Source organism: Panthera uncia, assembly GCF_023721935.1.
Source record: "Panthera uncia isolate 11264 chromosome C1 unlocalized genomic scaffold, Puncia_PCG_1.0 HiC_scaffold_4, whole genome shotgun sequence".
Taxonomy (NCBI): domain Eukaryota; kingdom Metazoa; phylum Chordata; class Mammalia; order Carnivora; family Felidae; genus Panthera; species Panthera uncia.
This window is the reverse complement of record NW_026057585.1, coordinates 86,146,871-86,164,773: the sequence shown is the minus strand read 5'-3', so window position 1 is coordinate 86,164,773 and position 17,903 is coordinate 86,146,871. Positions and strand designations below refer to the sequence as shown.

General features: G+C 49.3%; 1 protein-coding gene across 1 annotated transcript in view; it reads right to left on the bottom strand.

Annotated features, from left to right (window-relative positions):
• The window catches only part of LOC125912937 (RH-like protein), a 37,636-nt gene that overhangs the window by 12,456 nt on the left and 7,277 nt on the right, over window positions 1-17,903 (bottom strand). The window contains exons 2-7 of the mRNA XM_049617770.1: window positions 14,664-14,850; window positions 10,557-10,707; window positions 6,330-6,477; window positions 5,393-5,562; window positions 3,511-3,648; window positions 1,204-1,337 (exon numbers count right to left, since the gene is read on the bottom strand). Coding sequence (XP_049473727.1) covers window positions 1,204-1,337; window positions 3,511-3,648; window positions 5,393-5,562; window positions 6,330-6,477; window positions 10,557-10,707; window positions 14,664-14,850 — 928 coding nt within the window. The remainder of the gene's footprint in view (window positions 1-1,203; window positions 1,338-3,510; window positions 3,649-5,392; window positions 5,563-6,329; window positions 6,478-10,556; window positions 10,708-14,663; window positions 14,851-17,903) is intronic.

Sequence of the window (17,903 nt, the reverse complement as noted above, 5' to 3'; positions counted from 1 at the left end):
CTCCCCACCTGGAGATGGGCTCCAGCCAAGTGACTTAGGGCAGATCACTACCCCACACGTATCATTTCTTGGAATATGATTAATACCTCACAGGGTGGTCGTGAGGATTCCATGAGATGATGCATACGATGATTTTCGCGTAGTGAGTGCCTGGCATCTAGGAAGCTGTCAATCAACAGTGGCGATTGTTATCAGTACTATTACTGCGATCACTATATCAGTTCATCCGGAAAAACCTATCCCCGTATCATGCCCAAGTCACTTTTTCATTTTATGTGCGCCACGCCTGGAAGCTACTCACGCAAGCCCCGGGAGGTGATGGCCAGGGCTCGGGTACGTGAAACCAGTCGCCGCCATCCGTTGTCTGGAGGACATAGGATCTGAGCCGAGTCTGGAGGCCCACGTTCCTGCCTCACAGTGAGACTTTGGCCAAGCTCCTCCTCTCCCCAGGCCTCAGGGAGGGTTGTGCTTAGTGTTTTCTTACATGAAAGTATTACATCCTGGGGCGCCTGGGTGGCTCAGTCGGTCGAGCGTCCGACTTCAGCTCATGATCTCGCGGTTCATGGGTTTGAGCCCCGCGTCGGGCTCTGTGCTCATAGCTCAGAGCCTGGAGTCTGCTTTGGATTCTGTATCTACCCCTCTCTCTGCCCCACCCCCGCTCGTGCGCGTCTCTCTCTCTCTCAAAAATAATCAACATTAAAAAAATGTTTAAGAAAAAAAGTATTAAATCCTTTTAACCACAAGGCGCCTGGCCTCAAGTCGCCTCCAACAACCCTAGGAGGGAATGCGCCATCAGTGTCTGCATTCATAATCGGGCTTAGAGAGATCAGGTAGCGTGCCTGCTGCTACAAGGTCAGAACAAGTCCGACTGCACAACACTCTTCCCCTCGACCCAAACCACCAGCGGCTGTGAAACAGACTCGGCTGGCTTGGCCTGATTGACCTGCTCTGTCAGGTCATCTCGGGGAGCCTCACACCCGTCTGCCTTTGCCCCGCCCCTAAGCTGTCCTTCCTGGAAAGCAGCCGCGGCCTGGAGAGGTAGGGGCTCTGCAGGGTTTACTAATCCATCTGCCGACAAATATTTGCTAAGGCCTGCTGAGTGCCCGGCTCTGAACACGTGTGCCTCAGCGAAGGGCGCTGGCGGGGGGCGCGTTTCACCCCGAGCTGAATGGGGGCGTGAAGGGGACGAGCCGAGTGACTCACATGGCAGTCTTGGTCTGGTCGACTTGATACGTGATCAGCACGATGTGGGCGATCTCTCCGAGGAGCCCCGGCAGGCCGAAGGTGTAGTACACGCCACCGGTGTCGTGGATCCCCAGCACGTGGTTAAAATACATCTAGAACAAGCGTCACATAAGCAGATGTACGTGCAGGACTGGGACTCTCCACCCGGGGTTTTCCGCAGATCCTTGGCCTCCAGGGCCACCCAAAGGGGGTAGGCATTGGGGCTCCCCTACGGAAGCGCGTCTCGGACCTGCAGGTGCCCAGGCATCACGCGGGGAGCTTGTTAGACCGCAGAGATAGATACGGTGAGCCTGGGGCCCGAGATTCTGCATTTCTAACAAAGTTGCGGGTGATGCCAAGGCTACGGGCCCACTGACCAGCCTCTGGGAAGCAAGGGTCTAGCGCAGGCCTGATGACCCTGTGTTGTGAAAAGTCCGTCCTGCGTGTCGTAGCACGTTTAGCAGCATCCCTGGGCTCTCCCTCTAGATGCCAGGAGCATCCCCGCACAGTGTGTCAACCAAAAAATGTCCGCACATACTGTCAAGCGTCCCTGGAGGGGACGATGGTGGGTGACTGAGACCCACTGGTCTAGTCCAAACTTAACTGCCACCCCAAAGACAGCATGGCTAATGAGAAGAAAAGAATGTGACCACCCCTCCAGACTTATCCTCACCGCTCCTTCCTCTCTGCCGCTGAAGCCTTCCAGGGGGCCATGAGCCAACATACGTGGATACAAATGCAAATTAGACAGGCCAGTTCCCTCCTGAGGATCCCCTTTGCCTTCAGAATAAAAACCCAGACTCCTCAACCTGCCCAGGGGATATACCTGAGTATCTCTCGTCTCTCAAGACTGTGGTGCCACCACACTCCCAGGTGAGCTCAATGCTTTGGTGTCTCTTCTCACCATTGAGCCTTTGAACACACTGTGCCTTCTGTCTGGAATACGTTGCCCCTCGCTTTGCCTGGCTAATATCAGTCATCTGTCAACATGTGGCTGAGACACCCTCTGCTCCAGGAGGCATTTCCTGATCCGTCCCAGACTGGCTTAGATGGGCTTCGCAGCAGCTGCCACGTGGTTGTGTGTTCATTTGTCCATTTCCCTCACTACCCTACAGCCCGGGAAGCAGGATCAATGTGAAAACATACATGCTGAATGAATGAATGAACAAACAAACGAACGAACGAAGGAGTGAATCATCTCTGAATCATTCCCCCAGTGACAGAGTCAAGGAAACAGGCACAGAGGAAGCAATGGACACCCAGCCTGATGAGAACTCGTTACACAGTTTTTGGCTGTATGCTCCTCCTCTCAGAATCGGGCCTCAGAGCAGAAGAGCTACAAGACATTTATTCCAGTTCCAAAGGTGAAGAGCAGACTACTCACGGCTGGTCAGATCAAATTGTCGGTACATTTTCCCCTATCTTGGATTGAAACTGCCTCCCGGAATATCCACTGTTCATCCAAGTTCAGCTTCTTAAAAATCTACTCCTTTTTCTCCTCCCAAGCCTTCAAACCCATGAAGGGTTGTTGCTCCTAAATATTTCTCTTAGAAGCGTATTAGAACAAAGTGGCTATTATGGGGTATCCGGGCATTATTAGTAACTGCTGAGTATGGAAGGAAGAAAAGTCCATCTGCTTAGAAGAACTAAACAATCAGAAGTGGACATGGCCTGGATTGGCCCAGCGTCCCTCTTCTGGCTGCTGCCCTCCCCCCCTCATTCATGTGGCTCATGGGCAGCGGCCACGTATGTTATGCTCTAGCCCCTCCTACACCCCAGCCCAAGATAAGCACGCTGTCCAAGCTAAACCAAGGAGTCCCTTCTCCAGAACACTTGGGTATAGGGCCGAGAGATTCTATCTGGCTGCTTTCCTGAAGAGCAAGACTACATTCCACTATGTGGGTAGGAGAAGAAGAGGGGGAAGGAAGTCTACAGAGTGAGGTTATAGCGGATATTCAGGAGAAGCAAAGAAAGAAGAAGAGCTGGGACTTCTTGGGCTCCTTACAACACTCCTGTCCCTGGTGTCAGCCATTCTTGGGTTCCCAGCAGCATATTCTAATATTCCCCCCCATGCCTGAGCAAACTTGAGTGCATTCTGTTAGTTGCTCCCCAGATCCTAACAAATGTACCATCCCACCCGGGTGGGTATCGCACCCAAGCTTTGAAGCCAGCCTGAGAAGGTGCCAGTGCCTGCCTAATGCAGCCCATGGCACTGCATGGCCCCACCATGCTCCCGGGGCCCTGCTGGCCTAAGGCACATCAGGGTGTTGGTTGCCCAGTTCTTACCGGCAGGCACAGGGCTCCTCCAGTGGAGATCAGTCCAGCCGTAAGGCCCAGCACCATGGCAAGCCAAGGAGAGCTGATCAGATAACACGAGGCACCCACAGCCACACCTCCGGCCAGTACCGCATTGTGGATATGATTCTGCAAAGAAACAGCTCGTGGGCGAGTGAAGCGAGGCACAGAGAGGACAACATCTCGCCCAGGGTTGCTTGGTAAGCTGGTAGCAAGCAACACCGTAATATCTTCCCTGCTTCACACCCCCTCCTCTCCATTGAGAGTCCATGACCTTCAGCAATTGTCTTAGTCTTACTCCACTTCTCAGGCTCAGGGGGCAGGCAACCCGACTGGGAGGCACTGAACTTCAAAGTGCATCCCAGTCACCCTCGAGCTTGTTAGTGATGTGTCTCTGGCCACCTGAGCACTCGTGCTTCAGCTTTTCCGCCAGAAGAATGGAGTTTTAGCAGTACCTACTTAATACGGTTACGGTAAGATTAAATGAGTTACCACATGTACAACTCTGAGCCCAGGCAGGGCCTAGCTAGCAGGGACCGTGAGTAAAGGCTCAAGAAACATAACCCATCATTATTGCTTTTACTATTTTTATCATTATTATTGGCTATTTAGTGATTCTGCCACTCTGTACCACTGGACCTACGTCAGTAAGCTCGCCCTTGTGGGGCGCCTGGGTGGCTCAGTTAAAATTCCGACTCTCGATTTTGGCTCAGGTCATGACCTTACGGTTCACGAGTACAAATCCCATGTTGGGCTCCACGCTGCTGGTGTGGAGCCTGCTAGGGATTCTCTCTTTCCCTCTCTGTCCCCCACGCACGCACTCTCTCTCTCAAAATAAATAAATAAATAAATAAATAAATAAATAAAATAAATAAATAAAATAAAATAAAATAAATAAATAAAATAAGCTAGCCCTTGTTCCTGGGTCACATTTCGGCTATGTCCTTTGTTCCTCTAGAACAGGGGGGCGGTTCTTGCTACTTCCCTCTGCTCCCCTCCACTCAAACCAGGTCTTGGGAGATCTGGGCCCTGGGACCAGCTTCTGGCTTCTCTGACCTTCTGGCCACACTTGCCTCCCTAGATGTCCCCCCCTTGTCTGAGCCTAGACTCCCTGTCACCATGGGGCTCCCCCAGAAGGACACTCATGCCTCTTAGTGTTTAACCTGTCATGGATGGCCACATTCTGTCCACTCCAGGCCTTGCTGTCTCTCTAGACTTTTTCCCATGTCCCCTGGCTGGTTGGGGACATACCCGATCTTCATGGGAAACCGTTTTGTCTTTAGCTCTACCTTTTCACACGTCTCTTCCCCCCACCCCCCAAACTCACACACACAGACTCCCTGGCCACATTGGTAATAGCCAGTGATGTTTGCCATGGAGCACTTTATGAGCATGTTCTTGTAAGTCCCTCTTCACATATGAGCCAGTGTAGCTCCAAAGGTTTAAGTGGCTTAGCCAAGATCACGTGGCTAAAGTAACATACTCCTTTACCTCTGATTCTATTCATTCCATTCTAGAAATTTCTTAGGGGAAGGGGAGAGACTGACTGATTCTATTCTAGCTCTTCTTTGCTGACTCTTCCTCATGGTGGCTGGCTTTAGTAACTAGCAGAAACAGGTTTCAAACTTATGTCTGTTTGATGTCAACACTGATAGACTTAATCACTCCCTGAAGACAGCCTTTGATCATTTCATGGTCTCTACACTGTAGTTCCCATTTTGATAAGCCAGTGCCCTTCCCCGATGCTCCGATGCTCCGTGACACTGCAGATAAGACTCTGTCACCCAGTGGGGCTAGCTCTGGGACAGGAAGCGTGAAGATGTCTCCAGCCTGCAAGACCCAAGTGCTCCCCAAGGGACAGCCCCCTCCTCACCATGTTGATCTTCCCTTGGGGGTGAGCCAAGGACGACACCGAGATGGCTGTCACCGCGCTGACCGCAAGAGCATAGTAGGTGTTGAACATGGCATTCTTCCTTTCGTTTGGAGAGTCCAGCAGCAGAGCAGAGTTGAAACTCGGCCAGAATATCCATAAGAAGAGGGTTCCTGGGGGCCAGAAAGGGTCACTTCCCAGAACCAGCACTCCTACTCCAAAGCCTGAGCCTGCAGGCGCTTCCTGGAGTGGGCAAGTCTCAGCCTGGTCACTTTCTAGCTATGTGACTTTGGGCAAGTCATGTCTCCTCTGAATTCTCAGGTTGATAGGGCTCAACTAACACACTTTACAGGCAAAAAACCTAAGGCCCAGAGAGTTGAGATCACCAACCCCCAGGCCTCCTGAGTGTGACCTGTGATGGCCCAATGCTTATTTTGAGAACGTAATGTGCCAATTTCATTTGGCCTCATAGCTGGCTGTTGGGTCACCTGCTGCCCAGCTCACTGCCTGATTTCCTCCCAGCCTCTCCTGGGAGTCAGGGTTCAGCATTTCCGCTGCAGCTTTGCAGGATACACCAGTATGACCATCCTCTTCCCCTCCCTGTCCCTCTCTCCACTGCTGGCCTCCGCTTTCTCCACTAATCCACTTCCCTCCCTTAACTTGAGGACAAAAGGATTGGGCAAACTGATTTAAACTCAAGTACATGAGTCTTCCCTCTCCTCTGGATATTAATGAAGGGCGTTGCCCTAGAAGGGATTGTGAACCCATTCAACACCACTCAGGGAAATGAGTCATCATGGAGGGGCTCCGAGGACCCTGAGTGGGTTGGTAAAGGAGAGAGAGATTTTTCCCCAGAGCCATCTGGGAACCTCTGGCTCACTCCAGGGGTGAGACCCCCACCCACCCACCCACACCCCACCCCACCCCACCTTGTCCTCACCCAGCATGCCAAACAAACTGGAGCTCTTTGCTGTCTGATCTTTCTCCATCACTCTCTCATGCAGAGGCCTCCGGAACCTCCAGGCCACCATCAGCCCAAAATAGGCTGCAAACACGTGGATGTGCATCATGTTGACGTGGTTGTCCTTCTGCAACAAAGGCAGTGAATGCCCACAGCCTCCGCCCATGGGCCCATCCCCGGGAGACGGTTCTGAGCTTCACCTTAGAGGTGTGACTTGGGAGTCATGAGACCAGCGTTTGGCGCTTAGCCAGGCCAGCAGTTCCCCTCTCAGAGGAGACCTGGGAGTAACCATGTACTTATTCCAGGGAAATTGCTGGTTGGCCTCATCAGTAGCTCTTACATGCTTTGGGCTGGGAGCCACTTAGGTGAGGCAAAAAGCCACATGGACATGCGCCCCCACTGCTTCCTACTTTTGGCAGAATTGATGGAGAGGTGAGCAATATAAATTTTGCAGCATAAAGCGGCCAGACTTTATAATGCTGAACTAAAAGTCTTTAGTAAATGCTAGACATACGCTAAGTTTGCTTTGTGAACATCCAAGTTAGTCATCCTGAATAACTCACTTAGTGGACCACTCGTAAGTCCTGTCAACTGTGCCTTCAAAGAAATATCCAGAACTGGCAGAGTTTTTACCACCATGCCTCACTGGCCCCACCTTGATTTAAGCCCCACCATCACCGCTACCCCAAACTATTGCAATAATCACCGTCCCCCTACTGACTCCTCTCCACATGGCAGCCAGAGCGACCCTGTGAACATCTCAGTCAGCGCATGGCCATCTCTGTTCAGAATCTTCCAACGGTTCCTGTCTCGCTCCATGTCCACGTCCACGTTCTTGCTCTGACCTATAGAACCCTCTGTGACTTGCTCACTCCCTAACCTCCCCGGCTTCACCTCCCGCTCCACTCCTGACACACTCTCACTCTTTCTCAAACCCACAGATATGCTCCCGTGTCAGTCCCACTTCACACTGGCTTTTCCAATGCCTGGAATGCCAGGTGAAAGGAGTGAGCCGCCATGGGGGTGCATTGTCCGCAGACAATTTAAAACAATAATAAAAGCAATTAAAAGCCTGTCTTTTTATTATCACCACGTGCCAACAATTCTAAACAGCGTGAGCAATAAAATACTCCTGGAAGAGGCAGGCCGCTCCCACCGCCCTGCCCTTGACCTGCCCTTATACGCAGACACCCACGTGGCTTGTACACTTGCTGCCTTCACGTCTCTACTCAATTTTTTTTTTTTTTTTACTCAGGGAAGCTTTCCCTGGCCACCTTGTTAACATTTTATCCCTCTTTCAACTCTTCGTATCTCCTTTCCCATTTTATTTTTTCTCTGTAGTACTTAACGCTCTCTAACACGCGATACCGTTTGCCTATTTGATGGTTTATTGGCAGCCTTTCCCTCTGGAATGGAAGGTCCCCAACAGTTGCATTGCCTAAAAGACACCCGGTACATAATAGACATGGAATAGACATGTGAAACGAACGAGTGAACGGGAAGGATACCTTCACACATTTCACTTACACAAGAAAACGAAAGTCTGTGATAGTCCCTTGTAAAAACTGTGTGAGGTCCCCCAGGAATCCAGGAACCACAAGTGGGGATTGTTGGCGTGGAATACTGTACCCATTTCTCGAGTTGCCTCCACTGAAACAGCTCTGGTTGCTGCCTCTGGTTTCCTCCTGAGTCTTTCCACTCAAGAACCCAGGCTGAACTGAAGTTCCGAGGTGAAGCGGCCACCTCTCAAAATCAGTACTAAATCCCCCTGTGCACCATGGCAACTAGCGATTCAAAGCCGCAGAGAAGATAGGAGAGGAGATGGCTTTGAATAACTGCGGCCTTTTAAAACAATCATTACGAGGACCCTGGCAAAGCAGGCACAGGTTTACAAAGAACGGCACACAACGGCGCGTTGCAGCTCTGGGAATTTACCCCTTCTTTTGACTAGCCACGTGTTTACTCTGTGACCGCCTACCCTGGCTGCAGCTGATTGGCCCAGAGTAGACATGTGGCCGCGGGAGCCAATCAGATTCTATCTTACTGGATCATAGACCTGGGACTAGCTGAGAGCAAAGAGAGCTGCTTCCTGTAGGATCTGGGCCTTAGAGGCGCATGAACAAGAGCGGTAGGAGAGGTACGTGGTCTCCACCAAAGAGAAAGCTGATGTGCACAGAAGTTGGATGTACAGGGAGGAACAGAACCCAGAGATGGAGAGCGTGAACTGCCTGGGGTCTTAAAGACTCCTCAGATCCAGTTCCAGTCCTGAGACTGGCTGCCACCCCTTGCCCTTGGTGGTCCTTATGTTAAATTCCCTTCGTTTTGTGTAAAAAAGCTCCAGTGCAATTTTCTTCCTTGAAAGTAAGGGGTGGGAATTAATCCTTGTAGTAAGCAGAGAGAAGCGGCAGAAAATGGAAGTATGCCTGGGTGAATCCCTGAGCCCATAGTGATCTAAATAAATAAACAAACAAGCAAATAAATAAAAGCATGAATGGGGAAGAAGAGAAAGTTCTTTCTTACAGCAGAACGGTAACTAATGAATGTGGAAGGGAAGATGGAATCAGAAAAAACAATATGGGGGGGGACGCCTGTCTGGCTCAGTTGGTAGAGTATGTGATTCTTGATCTTGGGGTTATAAGTATGAGCCCCACCTTGGGGTTTAGAGATTAGAGATCTCTAAATAGAGATTATTTAAGTAATACATAATTTAAGTAAACAGATTACTTAAAAATAAAGTCTTTTAAAAAAAGAAAAAAAATACTGGCAATCATCGTAGTACTGTTTCAGGCAAAAAAAAAAAAATCAACATGCTAACATCAGTGTGTGAAAAACATGATAAGAAACAGGATATTATCTTCCCACAAGATGTTTATTAATTATAAAGGGGAAAACAGTAACTTTGCAGTGGAAGAGCCCGGCAGACATCATCTTAACAGGTGATCAGAGTTAACATCCTCAGTAATGGGACAAATTGACAGCATGTGTCTCTTGATTCTTTGCACTGAGTAGGACATAACATCACTTCCGTGTAATTTCTGCCAAAAATGCATATTCTTCAACTAATCATGAGGAAACACTACACAAAGCCACATTCGACAAAATAACTGGCTTAGGTGCAGTATTGGTGATATAGTGGTGAACATAGCTGCCTTCCAAAATAAATGGCTTATAACCTCGAAATATGTCCAGTTCATGAGAGATAAAGACTGAGAAGCTGTTTCAGATCAAAGAAGTTTAAGGAGACATGAGAAATGAATGGAAAGTGTGATCATGGACCAAAAAGAAAAAAATATAATATTTATATTTATATATTTTTAACTTCATGTATATAAACTTTTCAAACTTTATATATAATATTATATATATATTTATATTTATATAAACTAAACTTTATATATATTTTATATATATAAACTATATATTTATATTTATATAAACTTTAAACTTTATATATATGTAAACTTTATATATATGTAAACTTTATATATATATATATATTTTTTAAACTTTGCTGTAACAGGATGTTATTGGGAAAATTGGTGAAATTTGAATAAGATAATATTGTGTTAATGTAAATTTCCAAAGGTTGTTAATTGAACAAACGTTATGTAATAGAATGCCCTTATTTATAGGAAATATACACTGAAGTAGGGGTTAAAATGAAGTCCTATAGACAGATGGGGAGAACCAAAAATTAATAAATGGTAAGAACTTCCTATCTAAATTTCCAATCTAAACTGTTCCTTTTCCCTCCCCAAATGTCTCCAGCTCCCTTGAAAAGACCTGCCAGCGGACGCTATGCTCCTTGCTGATTATCTACCTGCCTCTTGGTCGCTGAGGATTTCAGCACCTGCCTTACAGTCTTTCTCTCCATCACTCCCCCAGGTCATCATCTTGGTCCATCCAACTCCCTCTATCTTCCTTGCTCCTTTTTCTTCTAATATCTTTCTCCTGCATTACACTTCCGTCACCCACATCCCCTGTCAAACCTTAGACCTGTCATCACCAGCAACTGTACCACCTCTGGTTAAAGCCATTAGGTTGCTATGTTTAAACGTTTAGCATAGACCACACTTTGGACCCCCGTCTGGGCTTGTACATTTTTTTAATCCCAGAAAACCCACCAAATGGAGGTGGTGTTCCGCACCCCTCACACCTCCTGACCCCTCCTCCCCGAAATCCCCTCCTCGCAGCGCTGTTACTCACAAGGAAGTACTTCCTTTGGATCATCCTCATGACATCAAAGGCTGTCACCTCCACCAGTGCCATCAGCACCAGCTGCACCAGGTTGGTCTTGCCTAGAACGGCACCCGCTGAAATGAGCACGGACATGGCGCTCATGGTGGCCAGCTTAATACTGGGGGCGAGAGAGAGAGAGAGATGACTGAAAAGAATGCTCTCATTCATGCACTCACTTATTCCCTCGTTCAACCAGCCTGGTGCTGTTTAAGAAGCTGAGGACGCAATAGGAGAACAAGAAGACAAGATTCCACCCACACGGGGACTGATGATGCCCCATCTAGGGTCTCCTTGGGCTCCTTCCCCCATCAGGGGGGCATCAATATCTGGGAAATTGATCCACACATACTCATCCCTGCTGAGGACACTCCGATTCACGGTGTAGGAATTTCTTGCAGGAATGTCATCGGGAGTTACAGGGGCTGACTGTTCCCTCAGGGCCCCCTTCTGGGGTCTGACAACTGGGGCGCTGCTCCCCCAGCTTCTCTTCTGCCTTCATCTCGCAAAGATGCTCAATAGAGGGCGCTCTTCACCTGTTGGCCTGCCTGTCATTCAAGCACCCGCCACCCTCTCCTTGGTAGTGGAGCCTGGGTTTAGAAGTAGGACAAGCCTGGCTTCCAGTCCCAGCTTTTCCACTTGAGCAGCTCTTTAATCTCACTGAGCCTGTTCCTTCCTCTGTAAAATACGACCGATGATGATATTTATCTCACGGTAGTGCTGTGGGGATTAGAAGGAAAATTTGTGCATGTGTGTCTAGCACCGCGATCGGCACAAAGGACTAACTCGGGAGTAGAAGCCTGCATTGTTAGCACTATTGCTGATTCCTTCCTTGCCTTGACAAATGAGCAAGCTCAGTGTGGGGATTCAAGAGGAGAAAACAACTTGTTTTCAAGGTACTTATGATCCAGCTGAGGAGATGGGGCTGACACTGTGAGTCTGTCCACTAAGACTATCCATGATATCATGTGGCGAGGGGGGTGGCTCACTGGAGGGAGCAGTGTGGACTGGGTTCATCAGGGAGGGCTTCCGGGGGGAGGCGGCACTAAGCAAAACAATCCATGGTGGTTAAACCAACCCACCCTCCTCTGGGCACCTTGCTCAGAGACTCCCTCCCCTCCCTAATGCTACCACCAACCACCGTCAGTACAAAAGAACATAATTTGTCAAGCATTATGTATAACAGCCTTGCGACTACACCCCCTCGTTTAAATTTTAATCTTCTGGCGCACCTGGATGGCTCAGCCAGGTAAGCGTCCAATTTTTTATTTCAACTCAGGTCATGATCTGTGCTGGCAGTGCGGAGCCTACTTGGGATTCTCTCTCTCCCTCTCTCTGCCCCTCCCCTACTCGCTCGCTCTCAAATAAACCTTTAAAATAAATAAGTAAGTTTTAATCTTCTAAGTGGCCTTCGGTAAACAATGCTAGGGTACCAGTCAGTACCTTCACATTACAGAACAGGACACTGAGACTAGAAGAGGTGACTCTTTGGGCCACAAAGCTAGTTAACAACAAAAGTTGAGGCTCAAACCCAGCTGTCCTGGATCCAAAGCCTGTGCTCTGAAGTCTGGACGCAGCCTCCTCGGCATTTGCTGCCAACATAGTGTCTTGCTTAAGGCTCAAGGACTTCAGAGGGAAGATCAGGAGAGGACCAAGGGCCTGGGAAGGAGTCTCACAGGGATCAGGAATTATTTAGAACCGGAGTTACTCAAAGTTTCACCACGACTGGCCGTGCTATGTCTTTTGGGTGAGCACTCATTTAACTGGCAAGGGCCTGATTCAAGAGGACATGTGCCAGTGGTGGGATTCCAGACCCCAGGAGCCAGTTGGCACTGGGGAGGTGTCGAGACTGGGAAGTGTAGTGTTTAGGAGTGCTGTCTCCAGTCCAGCCAGCTTAGGTTGGAATCCTGGCTGTGTGACCTTGGGCAAATCACTGAACCACTCTGTGCTTCTGTGTCCTCGCCTATAAGGTGGAGGCAAGGCCTATGAGGCTATGCTAAGGGTAAACTGAGTTGATATATTTCAAGCACAATAAGAGGGTTGGTTATCGCCACTATCCTCCGGTGGAGGCCTCCTGAACCTTTCAAAATACAGCATTAAAAATATCACAACTTTCAGGGTTCTTTTTATTTTCATTTTGTTCCAGTAACCATTTACTAAGTCTTCACTATGTGAGGAAAACAAAGGACAAAGCTGAGTGGGACAGGCCCCTGCCCTGAAGGGACTGGTCATCGGTGACTCAAAGCAACTCAGTGCCAAGTCAGGCTGCACAGCTCAGGGGAGGCCGAGGGGTAAGGGGAGTGCGCTGTACCGGAGGCAAGCCTGGCCCCGTCCCCTGCACCAGCCCAGCCCCTGGAAAGGTCGGGAAGAAGCTCTCTGTTCCAATCTGGGAAGCCAGTCTGGGGGGGGCGGGGGGGGGGGCGTCACAGCTGGGAGGATCCAAGCAGTCAGAGGCGGGGCAGGGGAGTTCACTCAGGCTGCAAAGGGCCTCTTCTTGTCTTCCTGGATTGAGTCAAGAACAAGTTGGTCCCTGTGGGCGGGGGACCTTAGAAGGAGCAGCCCAGAGATGCCTGGACAGTAGGTGCAGGAGGCTGAAGGTTTGTGTGACCTTAAGCCAAGGCAGCAGCAACGCCAGACCAGGGCCACCGCTGTCAGAGCTCCTCCGGAGAGTGCCCTTTGCCTCTTCCCAGGTGTTTCTTGGGGGGATGGGGCGGGGACAGATTGAATCCCCGTGGGGATTAGCCTAAAACTTGTTAGAAGAAAAAAATGTGGAGGTTTTCATCAGGGTCAGTAGAGAACCGACCGGGCTCTGTATGTTTCATGTTCTGACCACCCTGGAGTGTGTGGGAAGGGCTGCATACGGATAGTTAAAGGCTAAAGCCATTTTCCACCCCTTAACCGTGTGCCCCTTGGTAAGTGCCTTATGCTCTCGGAGCCTGGACACCAGTTAGCCCGCTGCTGGAAGGGTTAAACGAAGCCATGTTTGTGCACTGCCTGGTACAGTGTTTGGCTCACGGGGAGATGTTCAACAGCTCAGAGATGTGCTCAGAGATGCAGGGCTTCAGAGGGGAGGATGGAGTGGCCTGGAGAGCTGACAGGTCCCCCAAGATGGGATTTACCATCATCATCCGGGCAGGACAGAGATTCAGAGGTGGAGAAAACCAAAAACCAATTTTCAAGGTAAATTCTACCTAGTTTCTCCTGTCATGGGCTAACGGCTTTTTTAATTTTAAAAAATTTTTTGTCTTTTTTTTGGCGGGGGGCTCGGCCCCATGCCCAACGTGGACCTTGAACTCATGCCGCCGAGATGAAGGTTTGCATGCTCTACGGACTGCTCCTTCCTATTCAGTAATCATCGCATTCCCCATGTAACCATTATTCTGACTCCTAGCAACATGGGTCATTTTGCTACTTCTAAGAGTTTCATATAAACACAGCCAAATGGATCAACCTGAATTGAAAGGCGTGGCTATTTCTTGCTCACCAACATTTGAGGACTAGCAATACTTTTTTATTTTCAAGAGACTGTGATAGTTCTTTTTTTTTTTTTTTCTGCAAGCTCTATTCATTTTTCTTTGAACCCATGCTGCTCGTGTAACTTTACAAAATCACAGTCAATAATAAAGAAAGGACTTGGGGAGGGCTGTAGATCTGAGCCCGGGGTTGTCAGAGAAAATACAGGATTCCCAGTTCAATTTGAATTTTTTTTTAAATTTTTTTTTAACGTTTATTTATTTTTGAGACAGAGAGAGACAGAGCATGAACGGGGGAGGGGCAGAGAGAGAGGGAGACACAGAATCGGAAGCAGGCTCCAGGCTCTGAGCCGTCAGCCCAGAGCCCGACGCGGGGCTCGAACTCACGGACCGTGAGATCGTGACCTGAGCCGAAGTCGGCCGCTCAACCGACTGAGCCACCCGGGCGCCCCCAATTTGAATTTTAGATAAAGAGTGGATAATTTGTGAGGGTATATCCCAATATCGCATGGCTTCAAGGGGACATCCCAGCTATTCTAGAACCAGCCCTCTTGGGCCCCATACCTCAAGGATCCACAAAACGATCCAGCCACTGTCTGGTTACCTGGACAGTTTGATGACCACCTTCTTAGGGGAGAGCTGCTCCAGGAACCCATCCAGTAGGACTGCCCACTGCACCACCAGGGCCAGCAAGAAGAGGTTGAAGGCCACGCTGCTCCAGCCGTATCTCCGCAAAGACGAGTTGATGAAGCCAAAGCCAAGGGCCACCATGATGGTAACATCCTGCAGGACTGCCCAGGAGCAGATATGGAGAAGGAGAAAGGGAGGCAGACGAGATGGAAAGTTGTATGAAATTGGAATTTATAGAACTTACAGAATTAGAATGTACCTACATTCCGCGTGAATTTGCGGGGTGGCAGCTGGAAGGGATCATTAAGGATCATTGGGCAAGTTGCTTTGCCTCTTTGAGCCTCAGTCTTCTCATCTGAATCATGGGGAAAATACATAGCAGGCAGGGCTGAGGCAAAGATTCGATGAGCTAATGCTGGGTAGGCACAAAGGCAGGGCCTGGCCCATAGTAAGTGCTCAGTAAATGTAGCAATTATTATTACTAAACTCGATGGAATGAACACGTGTAAAACATCTGGATCGATCCTTGGCACACAGGTGACATTCAATGAAGGTAATTACCGCTGCTGTGGAGGATCAGATTCAACCTCCTGATCATGTACGTGAGAAAATAAGGCCACATGGGGCACCTGGGTGGCTCAGTTGGTTAAGCATCTGACTTTGGCTCAGGTCATGATCTCACGGTTCATGGGTTCCAGCCCTGCATTGGGCTCTGACAGCTCATCCGCTGACAGCTCAGAGCCTGGAATCTGCTTCGGATTCTGTGTTTCCCCTTCTCTCTCTGCCGCTCCCCCAGTTGTGCTCTGTGTCTCTTTCTCTCTCTCTCAAAAATAAATAAACATTAAAAAAATTTTTTTTTAAAAGAAAGAAAATAAGGCCACAGAAGCCAGTGACTTGGCCCAGAAAAGAGGGGCAGAAGCAGGTCCCGAAGTTCTGTTGATAAGAACCAGATTATCCTTGCAGAAAACAGCTCTCTCCCTTTGTCCCTTGCTGGGAGGGACCCAGGGTTCAGGCAGAAAGCACCAGGGCCTTCTGAGTGACCCTCACCTTTTTCCAGCCTTGGACCCTGCTCAAGGGCTGCTGTGGCAGGTGAGCGCCAGAGACTTGCCTAATGGCAGGGAGAGGTCCAGCAAAAGGAAAAGGGTGGACCCTTGTATTTACTTCCAAGCTTGAAAAATGGTTCGCAGCTTGACAAACGTGGGTTCAAATCAGGGCTCTAGCAGTTTCCAGCTGTGCGGCTTAAGGTAGTTGTGTGATGTCTCTGAACTTTAGTAGCAGCCTACATGTATTAAGTGTTTCCCATACGGCAACACTCTTTTATTTACTTTATTTTTCTAAGTAATCTCTCTGCCCAACGCGGGGCTCGAACTCATGACCCTGAGATCAAGAATCCCACGCTCTCCGGACTGAGCCAGCCAGGATTTTAATCACCTCACACAGACCATCTCACTTATTTCGTACAGCCACCTTCCAAGGCGGGTGCTGTTCTTATCACCATGTCACAGATGTGAAGGCTGAGCCACAGAGGAGTGAAGTAACTCACCCCAGCTCATACAGCCAGATTTAAACCTAGATGGTCTGCCCCGAAGCCTGTGCCTTCACCCACCACACTATCTGCTCTCAGTTTTCTCACCCGCTCAATGGGAAAAACGATCACACCCTTCGTCGGGTCCCCAGAGTCTGATGCTATAATAGCCCACCATCACTCAGGACAGAAAGACTGATCAACAAACACCGACTATTTCACATGTATAAATACCCAGGGAGAGAACTTGCAAGAATTTTTCCCCCGATGAATATTATCCTCTGGTTTGGGGAGAGTTTTACTTTTTTTTCTCCTTTTCTTTTTCTGTGTTTAAATTTTCTACAACCAGCACTTAGACAGTGAACAAAAACAAACAAAAGAACACGCACACACACACACGCACCAAAGAAAGCACAGCCTTCAAGTTTAGACACTTCTGTTTGGTCCCAGTTCTGTCATTCCCCATTAGGTTAAACCGTATTAAAATTGCCAACATTTGGCCATTTTTGACCTATAAAAATGGCATTTTATTTATTTATTTTTTTTAATTTTTTTTAACGTTTATTTATTTTTGAGACAGAGAGAGACAGAGCATGAACGGGGGAGGGTCAGAGAGAGGGAGACACAGAATCTGAAACAGGCTCCAGGCTCTGAGCGGTCAGCACAGAGCCCAATGCAGGGCTCGAACTCACGGACCGCAAGATCGTGACCTGAGCCGAAGTCGGCCGCTTAACCGACTGAGCCACCCAGGAGCCCCCAAAAATGGCATTTTATATATGCTTCAACCTCATAGCTGTGTGCCCTCGGAGGTGCCGTACCTTCCTCGTCAGCTAAATAAGGGCAATTATACCCACCCCCGAGGGGACGGGAGAGCTGAAGGAAGTGATATTTTGTTCAAGTGCTTGGCACTCCGTAAGTGGTGATGATTCACCAGCACCGCCGTCATTCTCTTCACCGTCACGCTTACCAGAACCCGCCTGCTCTCCGCGGGCCTCGAGCCTTGGCCCTGATGACAACGAGGAGGCATTCGTTTCCAGAACTCTCCAAAGTCTCAGAAAGCCCCTTCGAGTTACATTTAAACCCACTTTCATTGAGAAATGCGTAGACCTAGGGTCGTACACATCAAACTTGGGTGGGTGTTAACGTGTCCCCAAACAATCTGATCACACCAGGATGTTGGAGACCCCTGGGGACCCCAAAGGGTCTGGGAACTTGGGGAGTAGGTGAGAAAGGGCATTGATTCAACTTTTTGCCCCTTCTCCCCTGACATGGGGGGAGAGAAAGGTGCAGGCAACATTTCAGTCTCCTGTTGACACCCTCTTGGGAATGGAGGTGACAGGGCACATGTTGTACAGGGCGTTCCTCTTGGGAGCGCTCAAGTTCCTTCAGGACCCAAGCAGGAAACTGTATGGATGAAAGGGCCTGTGGCCAACTAGAGATCGGACACCCCGCTTTCAGCATTCAAATTCAATCTTGTCTTAAAGACTGCTGTTAAGGGGCGCCTGGGTGGCGCAGTCGGTTAAGCGTCCGACTTCAGCCAGGTCACGATCTCGCGGTCCGTGAGTTCGAGCCCCGCGTCGGGCTCTGGGCTGATGGCTCGGAGCCTGGAGCCTGTTTCCGATTCTGTGTCTCCCTCTCTCTCTGCCCCTCCCCCGTTCATGCTCTGTCTCTCTCTGTCCCAAAAATAAA